General features: G+C 52.8%; 11 protein-coding genes across 11 annotated transcripts; 3 read left to right on the forward strand and 8 right to left on the reverse strand.

Moving 5' to 3' along the window:
* Positions 1-1,766: 1,766 nt before the first annotated feature.
* BBBOND_0309210 (hypothetical protein) lies at positions 1,767-2,183 on the forward strand (the record flags this gene model as incomplete). Its single annotated transcript, XM_012913750.1, has 2 exons — positions 1,767-1,842; positions 1,972-2,183. 2 exons carry the CDS (start codon positions 1,767-1,769, stop codon positions 2,181-2,183), a joined length of 288 nt encoding a protein of 95 aa, XP_012769204.1.
* Positions 2,184-2,513: 330 nt separating this feature from the next.
* BBBOND_0309220 (membrane protein, putative) lies at positions 2,514-5,153 on the reverse strand (the record flags this gene model as incomplete). Its single annotated transcript, XM_012913751.1, has 1 exon — positions 2,514-5,153. One exon carries the CDS (start codon positions 5,151-5,153, stop codon positions 2,514-2,516), a length of 2,640 nt encoding a protein of 879 aa, XP_012769205.1.
* Positions 5,154-5,796: 643 nt separating this feature from the next.
* Positions 5,797-7,588, reverse strand: BBBOND_0309230 (BETA-CATENIN-LIKE PROTEIN 1 (NUCLEAR ASSOCIATED PROTEIN), putative; the record flags this gene model as incomplete). Its single annotated transcript, XM_012913752.1, has 7 exons — positions 5,797-5,903; positions 5,939-6,414; positions 6,454-6,606; positions 6,647-7,163; positions 7,204-7,343; positions 7,381-7,490; positions 7,568-7,588. The coding sequence occupies 7 exons, from the start codon at positions 7,586-7,588 to the stop codon at positions 5,797-5,799; spliced, it is 1,524 nt and encodes a 507-aa protein (XP_012769206.1).
* A 735-nt stretch (positions 7,589-8,323) lies between these two features.
* Positions 8,324-11,143, forward strand: BBBOND_0309240 (DnaJ domain containing protein, putative; the record flags this gene model as incomplete). Its single annotated transcript, XM_012913753.1, has 1 exon — positions 8,324-11,143. One exon carries the CDS (start codon positions 8,324-8,326, stop codon positions 11,141-11,143), a length of 2,820 nt encoding a protein of 939 aa, XP_012769207.1.
* Positions 11,144-11,905: 762 nt separating this feature from the next.
* On the reverse strand, positions 11,906-12,508 carry BBBOND_0309250 (hypothetical protein; the record flags this gene model as incomplete). The annotated part of the gene is made up of 1 exon (XM_012913754.1): positions 11,906-12,508. One exon carries the CDS (start codon positions 12,506-12,508, stop codon positions 11,906-11,908), a length of 603 nt encoding a protein of 200 aa, XP_012769208.1.
* Positions 12,509-12,738: 230 nt separating this feature from the next.
* On the reverse strand, positions 12,739-13,403 carry BBBOND_0309260 (hypothetical protein, conserved; the record flags this gene model as incomplete). Its single annotated transcript, XM_012913755.1, has 2 exons — positions 12,739-13,047; positions 13,083-13,403. 2 exons carry the CDS (start codon positions 13,401-13,403, stop codon positions 12,739-12,741), a joined length of 630 nt encoding a protein of 209 aa, XP_012769209.1.
* A 774-nt stretch (positions 13,404-14,177) lies between these two features.
* BBBOND_0309270 (clathrin adaptor complex small chain family protein, putative) lies at positions 14,178-14,640 on the reverse strand (the record flags this gene model as incomplete). The annotated part of the gene is made up of 2 exons (XM_012913756.1): positions 14,178-14,550; positions 14,585-14,640. 2 exons carry the CDS (start codon positions 14,638-14,640, stop codon positions 14,178-14,180), a joined length of 429 nt encoding a protein of 142 aa, XP_012769210.1.
* Positions 14,641-14,905: 265 nt separating this feature from the next.
* On the reverse strand, positions 14,906-20,398 carry BBBOND_0309280 (hypothetical protein, conserved; the record flags this gene model as incomplete). The annotated part of the gene is made up of 1 exon (XM_012913757.1): positions 14,906-20,398. One exon carries the CDS (start codon positions 20,396-20,398, stop codon positions 14,906-14,908), a length of 5,493 nt encoding a protein of 1,830 aa, XP_012769211.1.
* Positions 20,399-21,048: 650 nt separating this feature from the next.
* BBBOND_0309290 (hypothetical protein, conserved) lies at positions 21,049-23,121 on the reverse strand (the record flags this gene model as incomplete). Its single annotated transcript, XM_012913758.1, has 1 exon — positions 21,049-23,121. The coding sequence occupies one exon, from the start codon at positions 23,119-23,121 to the stop codon at positions 21,049-21,051; it is 2,073 nt and encodes a 690-aa protein (XP_012769212.1).
* Positions 23,122-23,585: 464 nt separating this feature from the next.
* On the forward strand, positions 23,586-24,074 carry BBBOND_0309300 (nucleoside diphosphate kinase family protein, putative; the record flags this gene model as incomplete). The annotated part of the gene is made up of 2 exons (XM_012913759.1): positions 23,586-23,886; positions 23,923-24,074. 2 exons carry the CDS (start codon positions 23,586-23,588, stop codon positions 24,072-24,074), a joined length of 453 nt encoding a protein of 150 aa, XP_012769213.1.
* A 174-nt stretch (positions 24,075-24,248) lies between these two features.
* Positions 24,249-26,555, reverse strand: BBBOND_0309310 (SRP54-type protein, GTPase domain containing protein, putative; the record flags this gene model as incomplete). Its single annotated transcript, XM_012913760.1, has 3 exons — positions 24,249-25,727; positions 25,769-25,864; positions 26,418-26,555. 3 exons carry the CDS (start codon positions 26,553-26,555, stop codon positions 24,249-24,251), a joined length of 1,713 nt encoding a protein of 570 aa, XP_012769214.1.
* Positions 26,556-27,530: the final 975 nt, after the last annotated feature.

The raw sequence follows: 27,530 nt of genomic DNA on the forward strand, positions 1-27,530 counted from the left end.
TGGTGATGTGAGAGAACCTTCGGATCACGAGTAAGCAATTGATTTAAAACGTATTGTATGTGCGCACAAATGGGAGCAATGTTGTAACCCGCAGTACGAGGTGCTCAAGATGTAGCTGTTGGACAGTAACTGGTTGGGGCAACTTCGTGATGCAAAGAGTCAACGAGCTGATTAATATTTAAGCTCTAAGAATATAGGGGCGGTAGTAACGAATTAATGACCGAGGTTCATTATTAGTCCAAAACTGCATGCTCTCATGATTTTTTTTCCAACTAACGATTTGGGGTTGGCTAAATTACCCACATAATTGATAACTAGAGCGCACAGTAGGACATCGCTCAGTATGACGAAGCAGCATACAGCGCGCAATTTAAATTAGAAATATAATCAAATGACGTACAGCTGGAAATAATCAACAGTTGCATGTGTTAGGAACCGTATATTATGTGGCGGATCTATGCCAACTACTGTCCCATGCATCTTAAACGCAAGAAGCGTAGAAATATTTTTACCTCTCCCCAATGCTAGATAGCAGAACAAGCAGAAGGTATAACGCTGTACACCTATGCTGCGGTGGTTATGTTATTTCCTCCCCCAACCGCTACTATAGCCTGGGTAGCTAAAGATTTCTCCAAGGTTATTTGTCAAGTGAGGCTAAAATGACTAATGGGGAGTGTGGATGTAAAGAAGCAAAGTGCGAGAATGGAGGTGCTACGTGCTGCAAGAGTATCGGTTGCACAAAAGGCTTAGTATGTAAATGTTGTCCCTGTACGTGTAATATTATATGCCCGAAACCGGGAGATTGTTACTGCTGTCCGTGGTGTTGTGAAAAATGTCCAAATTGCACATCGTGCAAGGCAAAATACGAAGAACGCAAAAACAAGGCATGTGATCACAAGGGCGCTGGGAGGTGTAAATATTTGTTCACGTGTCGATGTCATTGCTGCATACTTCGCATTGGCATTCTAATTGGCACATTGGCACTCTTAGTCTTCCTAACGACATTAGTCCACATCTATCCAGGTAACGCTCGGAAATTGAGGATTGGAGTGACGAATTTATTTAGTGAGGTGTCGAAGCCATCCATCTCATATTGATCTATATCAAGCAATGACTCACAGCCTCCGATAACAACCTATCGCATTTTCTTGCAAACATGGAGATTGTTTAATTAGCGTTATTAGTGATGCGTGCCCGCTGAGCGGTGTAAGTCGATGACGTCATTCGATGTTGAGAATAGACGGATTAGTCAGGCAACTGGCCTTTCACACCAACAGCCGAAAATCGCGATTCTGCCCGAGGTCTCGACTTATCTAAATGTCACGAGGGTATAATGTCATTGAGTAGGTACGTGTCTAGAAGACGTGCAAAGCCCTGTCCATGGGCTACACACTGCGTGATGCGGTGGCATTTCCGAAGTCATAGACAGTGAAAGGAGTGGTTCAGTGACATTTATGAGTGAGATTGCGGCATTTGCTGACACTGTTGCGTCGCACCGCAGCAATCCTAGACAGCCGGAAGCGCACCTATGGCGCTGCGCGGATTAAATGATGCATGGAGCGTATTCTGCGTTCCTCTATCCCAAGTAGTTGACCTCCATGTTAGTTTTACGGTGATTGCAATTAAAGCTCTCAACGCAGGTGTTGGTCGTAAAGGTGTAATGTGTGCGAGCGCCGTCTGATGTCGGAGCGCAGAGTGAATGCTGTCGCACATCTCCCTATTTGAAGGCAAATATGGAGGAAAAACGTCCTTTCTGTCAGTTCAAAATGGGAAACAATAAATACCATGAGGAGCCGATTGGCTGTGAACCGTCTAAAAATTGCATGTGTATTGTAGACCCCGGTGAGTCCTGTGCCGACTTGTGTGAAGGGTGTGGAGAGACTACGGCTCGTAGAAGTCGATTGGGTTGTGCATGCCCATGTTGTGGACGTCGCATAGCCAAAATATGCGGCGTCATTGCTGCAGGTGCAGTCGTGTTGGCGGTTATATTCTTCATTTATTACCTCGTTACGCATCCGCTTCCGGACCTCCAGAAAGCCCGTGACTACTTCTCGGATATATTGGGTACCAGAAAGTTTCGATTCATTCCCAGGTCGGAGTTGGACGTACCCAAAATTACGCATATAACTGAGGAGATGGACATTAATCCCTACTCCTTCTTCCCGTCCAAGGACCTCATGTAGCATAATGGGCTGCGTGGAGTTGTAATATCTCAATGTCTGCCATTTCACGGGGGCAGCGCTCAGCAGCATGTCATGTTGTGTCCGCGGGATTATGGAAGCGCAATTCACAACGCTATCCAATATATTGAGGAAATCGCATGCCTCTACGTGTATGTTTAATAACATCACGCAGTTCACAGATTAGTGCAACCTTGTCATTTCCATTGTCGATGTGGTGGCATCCAAGCATGTCATCGGCTACGTAAGACGTAGCGGTGAGCCACACAATATGTAACTGAAAGCATTGTATAATTAGCACAAACACAGGCTAACTGAAATTATAACATTAGTTTACAAATACATAAGTGTAACTGCAGCGATTATTGCCCATAAGCCGAATGAACAAGTGTAGAATCCTGATTCATGGTGAACTGGCGTTTGTCGTGCGTGATCCAGTGATGCAGCGATGAAATACTCCATTGGGTATGCGTGAACAAGGTGAACCTTTCCGGAGTTATGCAGGTTGGAATTGACGTTCTGTAGTTCCCTGTACTTGTTGATAGGGGCGGAGTGCGCGGTTTGGTCGCGCGTCTGGTTTAACATGCGATGTATCTGCAGCATCAACTCAGTTGACACTGGAAGCGACTCCTTCGCCACATACCAACGCACAGTCTCCTCACATCCCGGACGGGTGAACGAACCGTCGTACGCGAAGTAGTTCAAATTTTTCGTTTCCAACATCATCAGAAGAGAGGAAAGGTTGATTGGCACGTCGAGTTCGACTACCGGAAGCTCCGACCCATTATCGGCACCAAGGTCACCTACACCTGAAGAATTTGGATCAGCAGACACATCAACCTCGGACCCTACGCTCAGCACCTGTTCCATGAACCTTTCGGAGGGAAAAGATTTCAAGGTTTCGATACGGGTCCTCTCCATCTCCTCACTCATGAAAGTCATGGAAAGCACTGCCCAGCGACCCCAGTGAACCCCGGTCTCTCGCGCACGGCGTTTCTCCGACACGTGGCGGCGGTCACCTTCCTTGTCGTACGCGGCCTTGTGCAGGTGATCGAGCAGGTACTTGTGCAACAGCTCGAACTGCTCGCTTTCCACCATGTCTGAGTATACCTTCGAGTGTTCCGATTTCAAGGGATGTGACTCGTGTCCGGTTCCATCGTTTTTCTTTTTTCCATCAGCTGAATCAGCAGGTTTTGCGGCATCGGCATGTTTATCAGTAAGCTTTTCACCCGTAGATTGAGCATGCATATCCGAAATGTTTTCAGCTTTGTCACTAATTGCCAGGGGAGTATTGTTTTGCTCTTGGTGAAGGTTGCCCCTGTAACTGCCGTTGCGCACTGAATGTACCACCGCATCGTGTGGCTTGGTATTTGCGAAGTTCGGGTTTATGACGTGATGTCCATCTGCCATCTCGACATCGCTCAGAACCTCGATAAAGCTGGCACCGGCTTCGTCGTTTACGAAGTTGGCATCCTTTATGTCCTCTCCATCATCCACTTCATCGTCTTCCTCGTCATCTATATCCTCATAGTCGTCGGGATCGCTGTCCTTGTGTTCCTCATGCTTTTCAGCTACGGCAACGGATTTTGTCGCCGATTTGACATCTTCTGAATGACCGCGGGTATTATTGGTTGCGGAAGCACTGCCTGACGGTTTGTTTTGCCCGATCTTGTTCCCGTCGATGTCAACAATCACATAAGGCGATTTTTCTTCTTTTTTCGTATCAGCACCCTCAGACTGCGATTCGTTTACGACGGGCGGCGTCGATTTGTCGCTCGCAGATGAAACCTCTGCGGTTCCATGCTCTCCCGGTTTGTCTGACGTCGAAGGCTGTACATAAGTCTCACTATGAACATCCTTGGTAACATCATCCGCAACTGGCTTGTCATTTTGGTGGCTATCGGCGAAATGATCGACGTGTGGGGTCTTGTCGGCCTGATCATGGGAGGATGTTTTATCACCCTCATCACTCTTAGATTTACTATCATCCACCTCATTAGATTTATCATTCTTAGCGGCGGGCTCCTCCGATTTATGAGATTCTTCAGCCTTTTTAGACGACAACTTACTTTCGGCATCCATCCTTTGAGCGCCAACTTTGTTAACACGGTTAATCATATCGGCGTCATGCGTGCTCACCAGCACGTTCATGTCGGTATGCTCGTTTAACTCCAGGCTTCTGATTCCTGAATCAGCGCCCGAGTCGTCACCGTAGTAATGCCAGATCTGCACCTCCACCTGGCGCCTGTTGGCAGAACCTTCGAAGGTGTGCTCACTGGGCGAGTGAAACTCGATGTGGGTTGCCATGTACAAGTTAGGTCTGTCGGTAGTGAATAGTGCGCCGAACGTAGATCCTTCGTTAGCCGGAATCGACAGTCGGAATACTTTGTCGGTGCGCATCACCTGTACGGACGATATGAGATGACGATACGAATAGACGATATCTCCGCGCTTCCAACCATCACTCAGAGTATTCACTGTAGTGTCTCCTTTAAGCACAGACTCGAACACTTGCTTGAGATTTTCTGGTCTACGGCTCACCAGACCATCCACGTGTAGATCCACTGGAGACTGCATGGAGCCGATTTTGCACATACCCGAGGTCCAGTCAGCACCATGGCGCGCGTAATCCCATGCAGGCACAGTCTTGCTTTCGGTTTTTTGCGAGTGGGTATCTACGCGGTGTGCGTTGATGGTAGCAATATGTGGCTCTGCCACATTCCAGGACTGGTTCTCTTCTTGCACTATGATAGGCGACTCAAAGTTGTTTGGGGAGGCTACATTCACGTTATTGACGATTCCGATAGGCGAAGAAAACCTCTGTCGCGTTTCCAAAGCCACAGAGGACGGGACGTTAAGGGACACAGTCACCATTAACACCAAGACAGACAGCATGCGGAGAGGAAGGGGGCCCGACGATACGCCGGAGAATCCCGATCCCGTTTTCTTGACCGCAAGCACAGAAGACGTCATATTGTAATATGGTTAGTTATCCGTTATCTGCAAAGCAGTACTTGAACGGTAGACGGCTGCGCCTGTGACACACAGACAGCCAGTAAATCCACTGCACGATTTCCAAAATCGTAAAATCCCACCTCCTTCGGCGTTAATATTTTGTAAACCTGGCATGGACGGGCTGTGCGCATCCACAGTCTCGGCTAGACGGTTTGAACGCAGCAAGCTACGTCAGACAGAAGCCATCAGCAGGAAGTGGAACACATCCATACTGCATCGCCGGCGTACAACAGCGGCTAATCGGCCATACTTGGCCAGTTATAATATGAGCGTTTTGGAGTCTTAACGGGCCTATACGCCAATCCATGCTCCGTCAGATGCCATGCGTCCAGGTGCAGCCTTCTTCCGGCCTCAAACGGTTTTATCTCGACGTCAGATGGATACATATATGGTGTTCGCGCTATTAAAATCCGGTGTGTAAGCTGTTGCGGATTTTACGCCCTCATCTGAAGCATCCAGCACATCGACACACTGCCGTGTCTATATTTGTTTTAAAGGCATTAGACAACTACACAGACTCTTATACAACACGCATTAGAGCATGAAAGCCACAAAAATTAACGATGGTTGTTAGTGTCTCCAGAAGTTCACTATGCGTGAATCACTCGAAGAGTCCACTATCACTGGCACCGGTTAAGAAGGTCTTCAGCAGCCGGTCCACTTTCTCTCTAGTGTCATTAGCACTTTCGTCCAGGTGCTCCAGATAGTCTGTAGACATTTTAGGCGCCGATATGGGTGCTTACCGGAGATATTGTTGTATATGTCCTGTATATCGACACCCTTGTTGTGTAGTAGAACCAGGAGGCACGAGCTGAGGTTCGAATTGCCCATGTTGTACAGACGCAATATGATGCAGTCCACCAACTGGCATATTGAGAGCCCGGCTTCGTAACGCTCCAGGTACTTTTGCTTGTCCTCATTCAGCTGCAGCGCCGAGTACATAGAACGTACGCTTCCACTGCGCCCCTGAATGCTCTTGGCTGCGGCACGGCTCATCGCATTGTACTTCTCGTGGAGCTCAATTAGGCGCTCCAACTTTTCGTATTTGTGCTCGACGAACTTGTTCATCACGCGAGCGAGCTCCGTGCCGGAGCTGTGGGCGCACAGCGAGTGGACCACTCCCAACACGTGCTCGTCCTCGAGTTTCTCATCCTCCGATCCGGGTTTAGTGCGAACTCCCTTGCGCATCAACACGCTAAATATGCACTTGAGCCCGAGCCTAAGACGGTAATGGCACAGCCGATTAGACAAGACTAACCCAGAAACGAAGAGCGCGCAGTTTTCCGGCGAATCCATCAGGGCATAATCTAGCAGCGTTATGGCCAAACGATAGGTTGAGCGGCGCTCCTTTATAAGCCGAATCAGCAGCTTAACACCTTGCAGTTTCCCGAAGAGCAAGCGATTGGACGGTCTGAATACAGTAAGGACGTAACATAGTGCACGCAACCCACATCAGCATCAGCCTGCAGAGGCACTGGACAGCATTTTCGACAAGTTCCTCTTCCTCTACTCCCTCGGGGTCCTTTTTGCGGAACACGGTGATGATGCGCAGCAGCTTGTCAACCCCTTCCAACTCCTGTCCGCCCACCAGCGTTAGGCACTCCTCCGAATGCTGCAGGAGGATACACAGTATCTCCCCCGCGTGTACGCGGTTCGAGTCGTACTCCAGCGTTTTGCTCGCCTTCATGCGGCGCAACAAGAACAGAAGCAGTTCGCGGTTTTCGCTCATGCCCCCCGCTATCGACGGGAAGAGCTCCATGAGGTTCTCCAAGAGCTCCAGCGCATTCTTTACGCCTTCATAGTCCACCTCCGAGTTGTCCTCCTCGATCTTCAGCAGCGCCGCGACGCAAGGTACGTGCAGGCTCAACTCTTGCAGGGAGCGCACGAATTTCTCAGCGCGAGCGAGTCGAACTAGCACCTCTGGGTCGACTATTTCGTTCAAAACGGCAAGCGTTGCCATTGCGATATCTGCGGCATCATGGAAGGCGGGTATTGGAGGCTGACATACCAATGTTTGGATGCGATAGTGCGTCGCGCAGGATGCGCAGGCCGCCGAGCTCCTCGAACTGCCCGAAGAGCTCAGGCTGAGCGCATATGTCATGGAATAGACGAATCTGCTCATCCAGATCGACCTCCGATTTCACCCAGCTGCGAAGTTGTGGACACAAAGACACTTCATTCCTACCGCTCTGGGTCCTCCGGGTGTTCCAGACGCACCTGCTGATTGCGCAGCAGACGTTTTTCGAGCACGGACACATGCCTTTTGAGGTTGGATGCCGTGATGGCCTCCCTCTCCTGCGAAGCGGTTAACTGGGTGCCGGGCTTAGAGTCACGGAAGGCGGTTCATGGCGCACTAAAGGAGGGTCACGTACCTCATCAGCCGTGGAATCCATACTCAAACGTCAGCTTAGACTACGCGATACGGGAGGTCGAAACGCGATGCGCTTTGCGACCCATCCGGCGGTGACGCTTGCGCGCGCCATGCGTGGGCGGAGACCCGTACACATGGACCTCAAAATACGACTACTCTTATAATTGCCATGCGAATCACCCATACATATGTGAGATATCAATTTACCATAGGTATAAGTACAGGATCGCATATATTGGCGTGGAAGATTGAGGGCTGTGTAACGCATCAGACGTGACGCTGTACATTAAAAACGTGTTGTCTAACATCGCCAAGGTTTTATTTGGTATCAAAAGCGACCTTTATGATCGCTATTAATGTGTATAGTGTTTTGAGCGTTGAGCGCCGTCGTTATGTGATGTGTAAACACCCCTCAGGACACATTTGATCCAGGTCTTCCAGTCTCATTTGTGCGCCGGCACGGGTGGAAGCACACGGTACTAACGCGAGTCTGCGATCGTCTGTTATTTAGGCGACACGAGTGCAAGTGTCGCAGCACTGGCGTCTAATCATTATCTGCATCGGAACTCCACAGGTGTGCCCTCAGCATTGCACAAAATGAAAGTGTGATTGATCTCCAAGCGTAGAAAGTGCAGAGGAACCGTTATGAGACCATATTAAGGGGGTGTAAGCGAAATACGGTAAAAACGCTCACCTGTGATAACGCACTACGACATCAAGTTGGTGAAGCAGACTAGACCTCTTGTCGTATGGAGAGATGAGGCATCAAGATAAAGACACAATGTTCAATTCAACGCATCCGGAGGCTTCTAGGCACCGCGAATCGGGCAGCGGTGGGCGGGACCACGTAACCAATAGGGGTATGGATAAGAGGTTCCACGAATACCTTAAGGATTTACGCTGGGGGGTGCCGCACACGAACTACGGCGGCGAAGCCGGTACCAGAGGCTCCACATCCGACAAAAAAGCGTCTCACAACAGAAAAGAGGACAAATCAAGGGACTCCAGGCACTACGACAGCAGCATCAATGAGGAACAACGCAAACGCATGATGCGTCTGCATGCGACGGTACCAGACTCTACGTTCGCTGAAAGGAGCGCTGCACGTATAAGCAAAAACCGGTTGCGTCGCCACGCTGACGACACCTACGGGAAAATGCTTTACACCACCTCTGTGGAGATGTTCCGCAATGACAACTTTTTCCAAGAGGCTGAGAGTTCATCGGATAACGCCTTTAGCATCCGCCATGATTCTCAGACGTCCACGGATGAAGGCAGCCCCGTGGTTGTAGAGAATGAAATACACTACTCTACGGAACCGGAGGCGGCAAGGTCCAAATCGCATCGGGAGCGCAGTCCGTACAGATGGCACCCGGAGTCAGATGCAGACCCCAACAGCGCGGAAGTCAAGCCGCCAGTTAGGAGTGCCAGGGAGATGCCAAACCACAACGACAACGATTATATCTTTGATGTCGAGTTTGGCTACGAGGAACCTGGTCACGCATCAGCTGGATATGCTGGTGCGCATTCGATGCTCGAAAGGGATTACAGTGGGCTGGTGATGTCACTCCGAGCGATGGCCGACCAAATAGAGTCGATGGCTAGTGCCAGAGAAGCAGCCCAACGTGAAAACGAGCGAATACGCAGGGCCCTATACAGCCAGCTGCACCTGAAGAACCAAGAGCTGGCCCGCCTGCGCAACCAGGCCAGGGAGCACGAATCGGAGAGGAGCGACCTGGAGGCGAGACTAGATGCACTTGAGGCTAAGTTGCTGCGTCTAAAGAGCACCCGCAGAGCCGACCGACCTAAGGATCAGGAGGGTGCGGACGGCGAAGAAACTGACGACTCAAACTACACCGCAACCATGCCCGCCGTCATTATCGATGCTGATGAGCTCGACCAGAGGAGACGTTCATACATAACGACCCTGAAAACGTATCTGTACACCAGTATGGACCAGTCGTCTAACGCTGCTTTTCAATCGGAGCTGTACCGCGACCTGAGCTCGATGCCGGAGGTGGTGCGTTGTGGCGACCTGGTGGACTTCATTAACGACGGCATACGGAGCGATGCAGACGTTTTGCACAGCCGCCTGAGGCACTCGGCGCTGCGGCACGGCATCAATCGCATATTCACTGAGGGGCACCTGCCGGCCGCCACCAATAGGTACCCCTACCCGCAAGAGTTCGAGCGGCGTGTGGTGGATGAGATGGAGTCGAGCCACCCTCCGCGCAGGTTCAGCATGCACGGTACAGCGAAAAGCGATGCCCAACGCGAGAAAATGGGGGTTGTCATGAACCGCTTAGTGTTGCTGAGCATCCTTAAGCACACTGATATGGGCACGCTCTACAACTACCTCTTCACCGCGTTGTACTACGACAACTTCAGGGCTGTGGAAATTCTGAAAGAATCCGTCGCGCGAAGGTTCCTCGATTTCCAGCTGGCGCCGACGTACAGCGCGCGTGTGAGCCATCCGATGATGTGGTCGTTCGGCGATTCGTGCAATGCCACGCAGGCATACCGGTACATGAAGGCATTGGACTTCAACTTCGCCACATTCCCAACCGATCCCCATAATGGAGACAACCTGTGGCACAGGGTGGCGAAGGGTGACGCCGTGGCTGTAGTGCAGACCTTGAAGCCATACGCCATCGACGCGGAGCACATCAGCGCGCCCAACCACCACAAGGAGACCCCGCTGGATGTCGCCAAGGGCAAGGTCCGCGTCGAACTCATGGGGTTGGCAGTGGTCCAAAAGGCGGCAAAGGGCTCCGAGAACTACCGGGACAACGATTTCGAGGCTGCGCTGAAGATGTACTCGGAGGCCATAGAGATGCAGATAGAGGTGCTCAGCATCGACGGCGGCGACAAAGTGGCCACCCAAGACGTGAACCTGGGCAAGCTCTACTACAACAAGGCCCGCAGTCTGATGCACCTGGACAGGTGGACTGGCGCGGTGGAAGCGTGCGAGCTCTGCGTGCAGCACATTCCGTCGTACACCAACGCCTACGCCACCTGCATCCAGGCGTACGAGAAACTGCTTGACTGGGGTAATGCGGCTAAAACGTGTTATCTGATGCGCGAGAACTGCGGCGTGTTCGACGACGAGAAGATGGCGGCTCTGCAGTCACAGCTGGGGGCAACCATGTTCCAGATCCTCGGTGTCAGCAGCACGGCGAACCCCCGCGAAATAAAGCAGGCTTTCAACCAGCTGTGCAAGCAATGGCACCCTGATAAGATAAACCTGGACCCGGCCAATGTTGACCTCAAGCGTCGTGCGATGAACCAGTTCAACCGTCTGTACGAGGCCCGGGAAAAGCTGCTCGACGACAGCGCTAGAAAGGTGGAGCAGTCGAAGCCGGAAACTCCCTATAAACACCCGGAACCGATTGTCGACGCTTCGGGCAAGGCATCGAAGGGAGCTGAGGCCACGGCTGCCAAAATAGAGCCTCTACAACACCACCTTTCGAAACTAAAATGCGAGTCTCAGGATGACGTAGCCGTCGATGAGCAGCTCCTGCAAACGGCCGTGGACCGCATACAGCAGCAGATGAACGAAATGCACGCCAAAGCTTGACAACGACTCACGGATTCCAAGACACTATTGATGGGTGTGTCATACGGACATGAGCCGTGGAACGTGCAAGCATCAACTAACAAGCCCGACGAGCCGACTACCGTATATTCCAAATCTCATGGAAGGCCCACGCTAACGATGTTATGTGAAGGACGTCGATAGAGGCGCGGAAATGCAACGTTTGTGTAGTCTGGTGATGTGTGGAGGAAAATCGTTCAGCAATCGGCGGCGGAACGCAACTACTGATTTCCACGAAACCTAAACCTTGAATTTCATCAAATCTATTTCTTAGAATGCTGAGTTGTGCGATCGTTCCCTACTTGTGGCATGTCTGGTGTTCGTTGCTGTTACTTCAGCACATTAGTGTACTACAGCAGCTACAAACGCTGCAATTTTGACAACATGGCAGTTTGCGACGCCATTTTAATACTTTCATGGGTGGTAACAGAACAGCGTCGGTAATCCATGGGCAAATTTAGCGGACGTACAAACGTCGGACACTGCCACCAATTCTTCCTATTGGCGGCAAACTACGGGCTAATTGCCAACTACGCTAGCAACTAAGATTCTACTAAGAGTGCACGAACGACACAGCGGTAGTGTAGTTGTCACTAGGAGGCATATTCCTCATAGGCTGAACGCAGCAATCGCGCATCAAACAATGGAGGGTGTAAACGTATGAACTACCAACATTACGAATGTATAAGACTTATTTGAGTTGCGGCTGCTATTGAGTGGCTTTCATGCCGATGAGAATCCTGACTAAAGAATTTCAATCGGACATGAACCCCTCCTGCAGTTCGGTCCCATTCTCGTTTCCATCTCAATTTCCAGTGCCGATTTCATTTCCCGGCCGTTTCCACCTGCTGCACGTATGCGTTCGAGGACGAGGTGGTACCATAAAACCGTTAAACTGAGGTACAATTTAAAAAACAAGGTCATGACCGCTGCCAGAAGACCGCGGGTAACCAATAAGAAGAACAAATTCTTAAAGATTTTCGCATCATTCAGACCGGAGCGAACATACATCCAGAAGATTAGGTTTCCCACAATCATCCCTATAACGTATGAGGGATGTAGACATACAATGACGTGGAAGGGCAGGCTCAAGTAAAGCCAGAAAGTTCCCGGAATGAATCCTATCAGCGTAATCACGTTGAATACTACATTCAAGATGCAGTGAATTAGAAACCCGGAGCCGTGCATTTGGGACTCATACAGGTAGTTGCTAACAAACATCTGAATAGTCACTGCTGCCTCTAAGGCGTGCAGGACCATGAGGGTATGCACAACATTCAGACGACCCCCGAAACTCCCCTTCACATTTTCCCGGTGCATATTAATCAAAGTCTCTTTGAACGCCATCTTGACTTCAATAAATATTATATGCCGCGCGGCCGTGCCTCTCTGCGCCGTACCCTGCGACGAAAATTCCTCGCATCACCGAATCTGTGAATTTTAGACGCGAGTAGGCGTCGCGGCGAGCCACATACAACGTCACGTTTTTAAAAATACGCTAATTATAGTTTGTTAATTTTTAGCATGAGGCGTTGCAGGAACTCCTGAGGTACCGTCTTGCTGGATCGTTTTCGGCTCTATTCCTGGTTCACTAGGTTCAACCATTCACTGCGTATCTCCAGTTGCTTCCTTTGCCCTTCCAGTTGTTTCTCCTCCAGCTTCAAGGACGACAGGCACTCCCACCCCGTGCCGCCGAAGGTACGGATCGAGGCCAGCACCATCACGTAGTACAACAGCGGCAGTGTCAATATAAGCCTTAATATAGAAAGAACCATGAATATGGCGAAGTGAAAGATCTGCGGTGAATGGTACATCATTCTAAAGAGCGTATAGTTGGCCGCGTGCTGTCTCATGTACAACTGGACCAGCCCTGCTAACAGCATCATCTGCACACGTTGATGCGATCTGGAAATAAACTTACGTGGTTCATGAAGTATAATAAACACGATACAATAAGCAAGTAAATCGGGGTAACACTCCTGCACAGTATGCTAAATAGAATGACAGTAGTCCCTGCACTCCAGATTTTGAACACCAGCGGCATACCCATCCCGAAAAGATGGTAAAGAACCGCATTCTCTAATGGCCAGATGCAAATGAAGAGCAGCGTCGCGGCCGTTATAATAGCCAGGCACGTTGCCATCACGGAGTACCCAAAGGGCCCGGTGGCAATCGTGTTGCGGTTCCGCAGCAGCCTGCAGTCAGTACGAGTCTTGAACAGTCCCATATTTGAGTTCTCCATCTTTGCAAAATTTATTATTGTGTTTTAGAGGCGATGCTCCGCTCGCTATTGCGGCAGTGCGAAAATTCCTCGGGATGAAAATTCCAAGTTGCCTTGGCAGAAGTTGCAGTTCGTAGTTTAATTAAACTTCCGTAGTTAAGTTGACACAGTTTGTTTTTTGAATACGTACTGGACAACGCGCTGGGTTCCGCGTTGTACCACGAAGAAAATGACACATTACCTTTCCCTGATTTACGCGGGGCAAAAATTTTAGGAAACACACCTAACGCTAATATATGTTAATCTGCAACCTTTTGTAATGCCACGGTTAAGCTAAGATCGTGATAACCGGATAAAATTGTATGTGATCAGCCGGAGGCTCAGCGGCACTTACTGGCGTCTACCGATTGGAAACAAGAACCAAGCAGCCTGTTGTCACATCGTCCTTCGGATACTCCTCGGGTCAGTGGTCGCCACGTCTGATCCGAGTGCCATGTGTTGCACCGCGGAGTTTACCAGCCGATGAAGGCGGCATGGATCCTGGTCATGCGGCCGCCAACGTCTGATCCCCAAATAGCCTGCCTCCATCAGCACAAATGGCCATTTCAAACAACCACCATATGATACCATATCTGGGTACGGATTGAGGCGGCGTCCTTTTGTACGCTGCCTAGCGCCATACCTCACGCTACCTACATTAGGCAAGTCTCCGGCAACAGTGGATCCACATCGTTATTTTGCTGCAAACAAAGCACAACAACAGGTCAGAATAATAACATTAGAGCCCTGCAGGAGTCAGTTCAACTTATACGTGGCCTTCATCCGGTCAAGCACAGTCTGCTTCGAGGTTTCGAGCAGTTCGCCTGCAAGTATGAGCTCGTTGAGCAGGCTGTGCAGCGTGTTGAAGTTGCACACGACGTCCAGCTCGTGCACGTTGTCGTAGAAGTCGTCGAGGATCTCGACGATGAGGTGGATGAGCTCGTGGTACGCCAGCGTGTTGTCCTCGCGGTCGGTGTAGATGCTGATGACGATCCCGGCGTACTTGCGGTAGACAACCTTGCGGCCTTCCAGGTCGTAGAAGTTCACCCAGCGCACGTCGCGCCGCGATATCTCCGTGTAGATGAGGTCCGCGATGCGTTTCTTTTCCTGCTGGCTGAAGTTGCAGTACCTGCGCGCGATGCCGTGCGATCAAAGCCGCCTACCACCTGGACAGGCGCGTGTTGTTCTTCACATTCTGCAGGAAGACGCCGTAAATCATCGTTAAAAGGCGTGCTGTGATCGGCGGCGCCGTCGGACGGCGGGACAGAGGTGGCGGTCACGGTCTGGCCGTGGCCGCGCCGGCGTGGCGCTTGTTTGTTACGACGGCGCTACGAGCGACACACATGGATGGTTTACGTAGTGTGTAGGCAAAATTGACGTTTGTAGAGTCCGGCAATGGCGATTAGCGAGTCTCGGCTACCGGTGGCTACCGACCACCAGGTGTGTAGGTCCCCGTTTGCGCTACTGCATCGCAGACACGGGGCTCAGCGAACGTCCACGCCCACCGATATCAGCAGCTCCTTGATGAGCACGTGCCTCGAGAGCGCGTTCAGGAACGTCGCACGCGCCGAGTAGTCCTTGAGCAGCCCCGGGTTGATCAGAATCGAGCGCAGGTTCAGCCCGTTGGTCACCAGGTCGTTGTCGAAATCCAGCCACGTCTGCGACGTTATCACGCCGTTGAGACGCGCGACAGCCTTTTCGATGTTCTCCTGCGTGATTGCGCCGTCGTCATCTGTGGCAACGCCCGCCTTCTCCGACTCGTAGGCGTCCACGTGCTTCGACGGGGCGCGTGTGCTGACGCTGCGGATGTAGCGCATGCCGTCGCTCGGCAGCGGCCGTTCCATTCGCTTGGTTTTTACGGGGGCGTACTGCATCAGCTCGTCGGCAAACAGCAGCTTGGCGGTGGCGAAATAACGCACCGCCTTCCACATCTCGACTGACTCCGGGCTCCCGTTGAACATGAAGCAGCGTGAGAGCCACCTCATCTGCCTGCGGTCGTCTGTGAGTAGCGGGCTGGGCACGCTTTGGTTGACGAAGCACGTGTTGGCGGCCCAGTTCTCGCACTTCGTCATGCGTATCACTCGGGTCAGGATGGAGCGCGTTGAGCTGGGGCCACGCCCGTCTGTTGACCACGCGTCACCCAGCGAGTGGCGGAACAGCCCCGTGTACGATGGCACCTTGAGGAATATGTATCCGGGCAGCGACTTGGGCGGCGTGCGTTCCATGGCGTCCTTCGCTATCACCGATGACAGCGACTTGAACGCGTTCAGCATCAGCAGTACATTTGCGATTTGCGATGAGAGCGCTATTCCTTGCAGCTTCTGGGCTTTGCCGAGCGCAAGCTCCGCCGCCACTGCGTCTCTGAACGCCTCCAGGGCGTCGGTGACGTTCTTGAACGCGGGGCCGTTGGCTGCATTCTGCGATGCGGCGCTCGACAGCACCCTGCGCGGCAATCTATTCTTGCTAGAGCCCACTATATCCGAGTATATGTCCTCCTGCGGTTGGGCGCCCTCCGTTTGCCCGTCGCCAAGGCTGTCCTCGGCCATCAGCATGTCATGGTCCGCGGAGTGGGTCGTGCCGTACACCAAGGAGCATATGAACACGTCCTGAGCGGGCCCAGTCTGGTGTATGGAGGCGCAAATGTCGTGCAATAGCTGCAGTATGAGCAGCTGCAACGGCGCGTCGGAGTTACCGCTGCCGTCGGCCTCCTCACTGCTGCCGTGCAGTAACAGCGCATCGCACAGCTGCCGTATGATGTTGTTGAGCCACAGCGTGGTGGACGGTGTCACTTTGATGATCTCAGAGTCGATCTGCTTGTTGATGATCTGCACCATCAGCTCCATGGGCCCCGACAGCACGGTGTACAAAATGTTCAGCGCCGTGAACGGGATTTTGAAAGCGTGCTTGAGCGCAGCGAATCCAGCCAGAATAACTTCCCACGAGAGGCTTATTGAGGAATCTAAGTGGATGTCACTGTCGAAGTCTACGGTTGCGAACTTGTTTTGAGAGCCTTCGTCGGACGACCCGGTCTCGGTGTCCCTGGCCTTGCACCCGTTGAGGATATGGCAAATCCACCACACGGAGCCGTTTATGTTCTTCATGTAGTTGTGGAATTCCGGATCACGCGTCAACGTTGCGTGGTGGCCCTCCCACAGCTTATTGTGGCACCTGAACAGGTGTACATAGCCGTCAAACAGGACTCGGCAGCACCCTTCGGTGATAACCCTGCAGCCCTTGGTGTACCGGCTGAACAGATCCAGGATCCAGTTGTTCACCTTGAACACAGCCGTGGGTCCCGCTGAGTCGTTGGACACCAACGCTTTAGCGACCAGCGACCAAAACGTCAACAGCCTGTAGGCTTTGCCCGATGCGTTGCCGGACCTGGAGGCGTCAGAGCCGGCCTTGAGGCACTCCTCCAAACACCGGTCCGAAACAGCGGACAGGAACACCATCATCGGCGCGCCGTTCGCAATTAGGAAGTGCGCAATCTCGCTTGCCAGGACCACTGTGCATGGGTTGGCGGAGTAGCACCGCGTCGCGACGGCGCACATGAATTCGGCAAGCACCGATACCTTCAGGGATTCTATCCGGCGAATGAGCCCCCAGACGGCGGAGTTAGGCACATCGCGTCCCAACTTAACCTCCTTTTCGCTTAGGGCCACCGTGTATTCGCGCCCCTCGAACAGAACCCTCGCTCTCCGACGTCCTAACAGAGCCTCGTTCTCCTCGTCCTCCGGCAGGCTTACATACGCCACTACATTGCACTTGGGGTTTATAACGGGGCCGCATGACGTGATGAGCAACGCAGCGCCGTCGGCCATGCACGGCAAGGTCGTGTACCAGCCCATCAGCTTGTTCATCAGGTACCCTTGCGACTTCTCGTAGCGCAGATACCAGTACGACATCAGCTTGCACAGCCACCTCAGGCACTTGCGTGACGTGCGGCCCAACCGGCCCTCGAACGCCCATCTCCGGTTCATCATGACGCCGTTCACGGACAGGACGACGAGCGTTAGAATATCGTCGTTGATATAGCGCACGGGTGCGCCCGTTACCTTGCGGTGCTCGTCCGTGTCCTCGTGGCAGTGTCCGTCGCACGACAGGTGGTGGAGCGATGAGTAGACGATTTGGGCGATGTTCGTGACCAGGGGTATCGCATCCTCGCTCGAGAAGAACCACTCGTAGCCCACCAGCGACTTGAACGCTCCCATCTCGACGTTCAACACCGTGTCGATATCGGGCGATATTGAAGCCACCGCATGGACCCACAGCCTCAGCAGGGTCTCCGTGTTCTCGCGTTCCCTCAGCAGGTCTGAGAATACGGAAACATACTGGTCCATTGTGCTGGCGAAGCTAAGCAGGCGGACACCGTAGTGCACAAATTCTGGCAGGCGTTCGGGTGGCGCGACGTATAACCTGCAGCTTTTGAAATGACCAGCCTTATCCGCTGTAACGCCCAGGTCGGTGACCCTTGCCGAATAACGCTCGTTTGGCGTCCAGTGGACGGCGCCCAATTCCACGGTATCCGCGCTGACGCTGTACACGGTGCCGAACTGTTCCGACACCATCGACTTCGGAATTGACTTGGCCTGAGACGGGTCCATCAGGAAAACGCTGTTTCTAAGCGGTTGGTTCACAAGAGACATTGCGTCCATGTGCGAAAGCTTCGACATGCTTTGCTTCAACGTGTCTGGGTGCAACGTCACCTTAGCGCTGGCCAGTAAATCCCGCAGGTACACCTCTACGTCATCGAAAAGCCGTCCACACTTTGCAGGCCTCATCAGCGCCGCCGACTTGAATAGGCGGAGCAGGTTGTTGCGCAGATCGCATAGCGGCTGCAGCTCCAGGTCGGCCGCCGGAGTGCCCTCGGGCACGAACATGTCGACGAACGAGCCCAGAGGAGATATCAACTGCTTTCCCATAAAATACAGCAGTATCCCACTTTCATCTTTCAACACGGCGTTGCTTACAATTTCGAAGAGCTGCCACAGCTCCATGTTATCCCTGTGGCCACCTGCGCCGACCCCCGATGACGTCATGTCGGTGATGGCCGACGTGGCCATCTGAAGCACGGTCTGTATCATGCTCTGCTCGGCCAGGATGGTGGGAATAACCCGGTATCCGCAAGGGTACTCCGTGCATATTCGATGCAACGCGCTGACCATTTGCGGGCACGACCGTTTGCCGAGTAAGGCCGACGCCATCTTCAGCACTATCGTGTGTATCGCCATGCTCTGGCACCTCGCCTTGCAGCAGGTCGCCCGCGAATCGGCGTACATGCCATTTTGAAGCGCGTTGTTCAGGGTCATCCCGTTCACGAAATCGCAAATGTCCGTCATGTAAAGCAAGCAGACCCCGAAGTCTATCAGGTTGGTGTACTGCGCCACGAACCACAGCGGGAGCTCCAGCATGCTGTCGATATACATGGGGGCCACCGGGAAGCGTTTTAGGTGGGTGAGAAGCGATCCCATCAACTGAGTCAGCACCTTGTGCATTGTGGTCTCCAAAAGGTACGACACGGTGTACTGCCGAACTTCGTGGATGTCGCGCAGCACGCTATGCTTGACCTTACCATTGTGGTGTGTTTGGATCATTTCAACGGCTTCGTTGAAGCTTTGCAGCAGCGTCGTCAGGTGCTCGTATGTAGGGCCTTCGTCCTCCTTAAGCTTCGGCTCCAGGCTTTGGAAGAGCTGCTCCACGCGCGACAGGGCCAGGAACAGCTCCACTCGCTGACCCAGCGCCTCCATACGCGTCGTCATGTTGAACAAGGAGAATCGGCGCAGCTTGGCAGCCCCAAGCAGCAACGTGTCGCAGAGCGAGTCTACCTTCCCCCCGGGATCGCCCTGCAGAAAGTTGCGCATACACTTGCCATGCGACACCATCTCTACCAGCAGGTCAAGCATAAAGCCGCGCTCAACCCAGCGGTGGTTTTCCGGAGCCACCAACCTCTCAACCAAATTTTTGCCGAACCCCTTATCGAACATCAGCGTGTGGGCGACGTCGCAGTCGCGTACCAGCATTTGCAATATGCCGAAGTACAGGTCCTCAGAATCGAAAGTGACGTTCTTAATGCACTTCTCGACCACGGGGACGATAACTTCGTTCAGTGGTATTTTGTCGGAAAAGATGAACTTGGTGTGCTTGTAGCATTCCGAGAACAATTCCTTGAGGTTGACAAATTCCGACGAATCCATATCATCTTTCAAAAAATCCTCCAGACGGCCAATGATATACTCGACGAGGTGGTCCTCTCTGTCTGGGTCCATTGCGGCCTCCCGCAGCTCAAAAAGGGTCTTGCACGTTGCCACATCAGTATATCGCGTGTGGTGAGACAACGGCATGCTAGTGACCTCGAATTCCGGACGTTGGGGCCCTATATGCGGCACCGCTGCAGTGGCGTCGATCGCGGCCTTGCACTTCAGCGCGTCTAGCGTGTTGCCACCGAAGTACATGCACTCCTCTTCGGGAGCCACCGTCCATGTGCCAGCGGCATCACGGTGCCGCAACAACACGTACGACACGCGTTCAAGACGCCCAGCTACCAACAGGCCGTCCACACGCGAAGTGGTGTCGTCGGCATCTTCGTCCACCTCGTACACGAACGTCAGCCAGTTTCGTTCGGGGATATCCATGAGGCGGAGAGGCATATACCGTCTGCCGCCATCTTCCAGAACCACGCGTGCGAACACGTTGACATCCGATTCGCTTAGTGCAGTTTCGGTTTGCGATCTGAACCTGTGAATGGAGACATTTTGCATTTTAAGCACAGCAGTCTCCCCTGGGGGCAGGAATGCGATAGAGTTGAAAGGCAAGGGGCCATTGTCAAAGCTGATCACCTCGAAAAAGATAGGCGTCTCGCGGTCGTGCTGTATCTTTGCCTGTACCTTAATCTCCGCGGGCGAGCGCCTGATGGTGCCGTAACTGAACGCCACCTTGTTGCGGAAATACGACGGCGACTCGGGCTCATCCCTCGTCATTGTGAATTCAAAACGCGTATGGTGCCAAAAGCGCTGCTAAATCCCGACCCAATTGAACCTCACAAGGCCGATTATTAACCGTTCCTCATAGCAGAATTTAGATTGATAGTACTCTCTTCGTCATGTCGTTGTGCCGATCCAAATGCGCTCATGGTACTCAAATGCGCCCAACCGGCGACCCGATATAGCTATATATTCACATACAAGCCATTATTTGCCAAATACGCGGCTCCAGACGCACGGGCTGCTGTCATTGGGACCTTTGGAAGACCGATGCCGTCAAAAACAGCTATGGTACCCAAGTATACCTTCCTAGCGCGACAGATGTTTATGTTTTATATCCACCAAGAGCCTACAACGCTGTAGAAACGCTCAACGCGCCGTAAGAGCATCAACGGCGTACGTCGCTGTTGCTCGAGCCAGTATGTGTCTGGATGTTGAAAATGGAGACAAAATACAATCACTTACGAAGCACGCTCTACTTTTATGCCATACTTCACTTCATTTGCCCTCCTTCCACTGTGATAGTTGGCGGTCTGCCAAACAACATACCCCGCCGTCAGCGTCGCCGCGCGGGCTGGAGCGTAGGGCCAAGGGGCGCCTGCAACCGGTATGCTAGTGACAAAATTCAGCGAATACGTGTTCATGTGTTATATATACTGCGATGTGCGATCCGCCAGGGCTTCAAACACCAGGCTGCCAAGGGCACATCCCTCTGCCAGTTCGAAGGCCAGGTTGGTGTGTAGACACTTGATGTGCACGAAGCTCCGACTGCCGCCAATGCCGTAAACCCTCGGTGTGTTCACAATGGCGAGCGCCTTTTCCAACGATGAGCGATTCTTGGGCCGCGATTCGGCCGGTTGGCCATTTGGAGTGGACGATAGCGATATGTACGAACTGCGCACTGCATCCTCGCTACCATAGTCGCTGTCGTAAAATCTGCTGAAAAGGACCGAGTTCACTAGCATTGTATACAGCGCTGTCAATATGACGGGGTGCAGCAATGCGAAACGTTGGCAGATGTACGCCAAATTATCCAATATTAGCCTTCTCACAAAAATGCCGGATTCGGGTACCCCCTCACGTTCATACGCGTGTGCATGCATATCTATTTCCCTCTGAAGGTGCATTATGGCTCCCCCTCCTTCCAGTGCCGACACTTGCGCTACGAGCTCGGGGTCGGTAAGCCAATATGTCGTCGGAAATGGCACCAAACTGCCCACCTTCCCGACAAGGTCCCCCTGTTCTTTCAACAGTTTTGACTCTACATCGCTGGTAAATGCGCCTTGTTCTGATAGATCCATTAGTTCTCGGGATGCTCTGCCTAACATCGCTCCTGATTCCCCTGCTCCGTTGGGTTCCGCGTCATCGGGGTGGCTGGGGCTCGACTCACCCGCATAAGTTTCCGCCAACTTCTGATGTAGCATATGAGCCACTATGTTGGCGTTTTTTGAAAATGTCGGAGCGGCATCCGTATCGGGGCAAAGGATGGCTTCCACGACGTCAAATATGGCATCTGCGACGGTGTTTGGTGCCTCCCCACTATCTGTAACAACCGGTTGATGAACGCTGTATTTTCCAGAAACATCCGCTTCGAAAAATGAATTGAGGGGAAAGTTGTGTGACGTGTACATTTCCACGTTGCCGTGGTAGTCCAACTCCACGCCCACGCCGCAGCCGGCCGAACGGCTGGAGCGTTTGATGGATCTTCTGGAGTTCTTTCCTGGTTTCTTAACTCCCTTTACGACGAAGGGGCTAATGACGGCCACAACCTTGGCCGACGTGCCTCCGCTGGAGCATGTCACACAGCCACTGTGGTCGTAGTTGGATGTAGCGGGCCCCCCTAGCTTTGCATTTGCCACAAGCCTTCGAGCCGCACTAACCAACGACGCAGATCCTTTGTCAATGCCGGTTGGTTTTGCTGATGCCTCCCCATCACGGCCCGCATCGTCAACTGTGGCGGTGGCTGCATCGGTGCCGTTGCCATCGGCCATCGCTTCAGTATGATTTTCACCGGGTTGCCGTATATCAGCGCCAACGTTCACTCCCGTGATAATGTCTCCTTTGGCAGTATCCGGTGTAATACTGTTACCATTCTTCACTATACTGGACTCATGATCCGCCGTGCTTGGGACTCCGCCAGTGTCAGCGCGTTTACGGTGGTACTTGTGTTCGGAGCCCTGCCTGACTTTGCATACACACCTTGGCGGCATTGACAACATCCCCACGGCCTCTCTGCCGATGCAACTGCTGCAATATTCGTAGTCCGACTCGGAGAGGGTCATAGCCGAGCACTCCGACGTGCCGCGCCTGCGGGGACAGTGGAACCTCTGACGCACCCTGTGGAGAATCCGATTTATGTTCGGAGACCACGATAAGTCAAAAGACCCACTATCGCCATTGTCACGATTGTCTGTGTTGTCAGCAGCGCCATCGCCAGTGGTAACGTGAGTGGCAGCAGTGCCCTCACAAGCGGGGGTACCACCGCAAGCCTTCTGCTCGCCTAACCCTCGCCATCGTGCCAGAAGCGATGACAAAGTCTTAACAGACTTGGGTTCGTAGAGGAACAGCTCGCCCCGGAGCAGTAACAGAAACACGACGCTCAGGTCAATGTGGCTCAGCAGCTCAGCATGTAGAGACTCTTTTAGTGATTCCACGCTGTAGCGGCGATCCTGATGCACGGCCGAATGCACATCAACCTGCTCAAGTGATGTGTTGTCCATTCTCGCATATTTGGCCCACAAAGGCGTAGAAGGTCATGGAATCTGCAGCCTCCAAACAGGGCGTGCGCGCAAACCGAGCTGAGGGATCTGTATTATCGGCCGTAAATTACTCATAAGCCGTATAATGCTGTGCGATGCGGAATAGAATCCTGAAGTAGCTCACATTTGGAGTTATTATACCAACGTCGTCAAGCGTGTCCAAAGAGTCTAGAAGTCATTTCAAAATACGGCGGTTACCGCTCCCAGTAACCGAAAGAGCCGCCTAAAACCGGCGCCTACGGCGATCTTCCACCAGCGGAGCTGCTGTGTACCGGGTCGTACCGCGTGCCGCGTCTCGCCAGTTTTACGTACCAACCACACATCACCGATTGAACGGCGCCCCAGCCTCAGCTACTTTGTACTTCTTACCGAAACAGGTTCTTATTGCTAAATTACGGTAATGTGTATTGGCTGAATTTGACAACATGGACGCGGAAAGGACATTCATCATGGTAAAGCCCGACGGCGTTCAGCGCGGCATCATGGGCGAGGTGCTCAAGCGCTATGAGCAAAAGGGGCTGAAGCTGGTGGCCGCCAAGTTCCACCAACCGATCGCTGAGGTCGTTGCCAACCACTACAGCGAGCACAGAGAAAAGCCCTTCTACGGCTCGCTTTGCGACTTCATCGCGCAGGGGCCAGTTTTCTGCATGATCTGGGAGGGGCCCGAGGCAGTTAAGATCGGTCGCAAGCTGGTGGGCGTCACTTCTCCCATGGAGAGCGCGCCAGGTACGTTACGTGGGCACCGCGGCCAATGCCATGCAGGGACCATCCGCGGGGACTTCGGCGTTGTCACGCACAAAAACCTGGTTCACGCCAGCAGCTCAGTGGAGGACGCCAAGCGCGAGTGCAGCTTGTGGTTCAAACCCGAAGAGATCGTCTCGTGGGACAGAGCTGTGGCAGGCTGGATCGTGTAAGGCCCATCGGCCGGCGCTGTACAGGAGTGCGTGTGCAACGGCAGGAATCGCTTCGAGAGTTCGGCATCGACGGACGCAAGAGCCGACTGATAGCAACACGCAGCAAACATTTCTCCTTTATCGAGTTAAGGCCCAAAGTGGCGATGTTTTTGGCAATAGGCACGCGTTGCACGGTCAGCTGGTCAGCGACTTCACAACGTCGTTGATTTCCAGCTTGTTCAGATTCGTGTACGTCTGCCCAGTGCCCACGAATACGATGGGCTGCCCCGTGATGTAGCACATCGAAAGGGCAGCGCCGACCTTGTCGTCCACAGTGTCGAACTTGGTGAGAATAATGCCGTCGATCCTCCGGCCGCGCAACTCGTCGCTTGACTCGCCCATTCGATGGATCGCCTGGTTGAACTTGCGCAGCTGGTCCACGGCGTCGTTGCCCACCAGAGCCTCACCGACAAAGAGCAGCAGGTCGGGGTTGTTCACGTGGATCAGCTTAGACAGGGCCGCCATCAGCGGCTCGTTGTCCTGCATACGACCCGCGGTGTCGATCAGCACCACGTTGAACCCATTCGCACGTGCGTGCTTCATACCCTCGCGACAGATGGCCGAAGGGTCCTTGCCGTAGCCGCGCTCGAAGAGCTCCACGCCCAGCTTGTCCGCATGGATCTTGAGCTGCTCCACAGCACCAGAACGGAACGTGTCGCACGCGATGAGCAGTACCTTGAACCCGTTGCACTTGAGCAGGTAGGTCACCTTGGCCAGGCTCGTGGACTTGCCCACCCCGTTCACTCCAAGGAACAGCACGGAGTACACCTCGCCGCGTGCGTTGGCTTCGGAGACGTTGCGCAGCAGATTGATCGGTTCCTTCGGCGTGAGGATGCGCCGAACGGACGCCTCCAGCGCCTCGCGCACGGTGGCGGCCACCGACTTCAGCGACGCCGTCTTCTTGCCAACCAGGCCTGCCGAAATGGAGTCGCAAATCATGGTGGAGATGTCGTTGGCAACGTTTTTCGCGTTCAACTTCAGCCTCAGCTCCTTCAGCGGTTCTTCTATGGCCTCGGGGGTCAGAACCATGTTACCCGCGTATTTCAGTACCATTTTGGCGAAGTTGTCCAGCACGCTGGGGCCATTGGAGCCCTCGTCGGTGCTGGGCCTCGAAGCCAGGTCGCTCTTGTTGCGCCCGAAAATCCTGCCCAGCGACCTGCGTGCGCTGCGGAAAATACCACCAATGCCGCCCTTTGCCGAAGGGTCAATGGCGCCTTCAGGTTGCGGCGTGGCAGCACTTTCGGCGGTCGTCGGCTTTTGGCCCGACCGCGAATCTTTGTCAGTTGAGTAGTCGAGCGCGTCCATTTCCCGCTGCGAAACCGTTTGCCGTATCCCCCAATCGCGCCCAGTTTTGCCCGGCTTCTTCGACTGCTCCTTCTTGCCATTTGCGGCGCGCTGCGGGGCGTTGTCCGTTGCCTCCGGCGCCGCAGCCTTGCTAGCGCTCAAACCTATCTTGTACAGTAGCTGGCTGAATTCTTCATCGAACTCGAAACCAAGAGTGTCGGTGACCCAGTTGATTGACGACGGGTTCGTGTGGCGCTTCCGCACATGCGACACGAAGAGGTCGGCGGCGGTGTCCAGTAAGTTCCCAATGTTCTGGGAGCTCTGAATGCCCTGTTCCAACGTTACAGAGAGTACGTTGCGGTCGGACTCACTTGATACATAATGTACATGACTGCATCGATGGAGTGCAGCGCCTTCCAGCGGAAGCTGATGCCGTCTATGCTGGCCTGCTGCGTAGCGCCGCGTTCCTGCAAACACGTTATTCATCGTAACAAAGCAGTACACATATGCACATCAACCATGCCACATAGACGTACAAGTGGGCGCTCTTTGAATTAGAACGCAGCTACTGACATACGCAGTCATCCAATACATGCCCGCACAACGGAGGCGCCAGTTGCATGCGACTCGGTTATGCAAACACAGATAGAAACGGGAAAGCGCTTCGATTCACAATATATCGCATGCAAACGTAAGTATAGTAACGGAGATATGCGCATGTCGTCTTATTGGAGCAAAGGGTATGACAACAATCACCGTCATCGTAGGTTCGATGCGATCCACTGTCACAAAGGTTGGATACGCCACAACATTAGGCCCATACGAACTAACACGACATCGTGAACCACTATGAGCACGAGAGACATGCAGATGGCAGCATCTCGGGCAATATTACGTAACGCACATGGGCCAATCACGAAAGCAGCAACCTGAGTAAATAGGGCGCACATACAGTTATAGTTGTAACCACGTAACAAATACAGGAAAATACGTGAGAATCATGCCGCGATGAATACACACCTCCAGTAGAACGCTGCTGATCAGCTTGTTGAGGGCTTCACCGGTCCGCTGCCCATCGTGGCCGTCGAAGCCGTGGTCGAAGTGCTGATTCCAGAGCACAACGCCACCACGGCTCACAACACAAGCGTAATCTATCATTGTGGCGCGTCAAAAGGCACTGGGAGCGTCAAGCGCGCGCTGACAGAAAGACGTAACCCGCCAATCGAGGCAGTTGGCACTCCCCAACTACAACGTCACAGATTTTAGGCGTCAAAATCCCGGACATAAGAACGCAGTTTGCTATTATTTGCGGCGAATGTCGCAGGTGTGTGGAAATGGAAGCATTGCCTGGGTGTATAAGACAGCACAGTACCAACGCGGACGCATACAAATAGTGAATATGATTCTAACGCATAAATACATCGTATACACGACGCCCGTGTACTTTGAATTATGTACAGAATACGAGCCACGCATCAGATGCCGCAGTAATGACCTGGTAGACATTCAGCGACCGCGATAGTTCTACGTTAACACATGTATACACGTAAGGGTTAAATAATGCCTAATCAACCTGAATGTAACAACCACGTGTGCGCGAATGGACGGAATAGTTGTACGACGTCACGTATGCTACGCCGTCGTTTCCTCTCCGACACATAGAACGGATGAGAGCCGATGCTAGTGTTATATTAACCATCACTTGCACGCATGCTTTTCATAGGAGGCCTGGGTGGGCTAACACCGAGCAAATTCAGGATATATCACCGGATTGAAAAGACACAGATATGCGCTGCCGACCGACTGGAGTGCCACTGCGACAAATCAAACGGCCTATTTGTATATAAAAGTATGTCGCACCAAATTCAAACTCAAATAACACGTACAGGCAACGATGTGACAAACAACATCGTACACATGTGTTGTCCGTGCTGCACATAGCAACTACACATCACCTCGAAAACGCAAGCTATGAGCTAAGAAACACTTATAGCTAATAATGCGGGGCGTGAGTGAAATCAAATTTATGTTGCATAATACAAACAGTTTGCATTACACAGTATACGTCTTGTAATTATTGAATTGGTTACGTATGACAAACAAGAATACATCGTCTACTGCATCCATCTGTGT

Source organism: Babesia bigemina, assembly GCF_000981445.1.
Source record: "Babesia bigemina genome assembly Bbig001, chromosome : III".
NCBI classification, from domain to species: domain Eukaryota; phylum Apicomplexa; class Aconoidasida; order Piroplasmida; family Babesiidae; genus Babesia; species Babesia bigemina.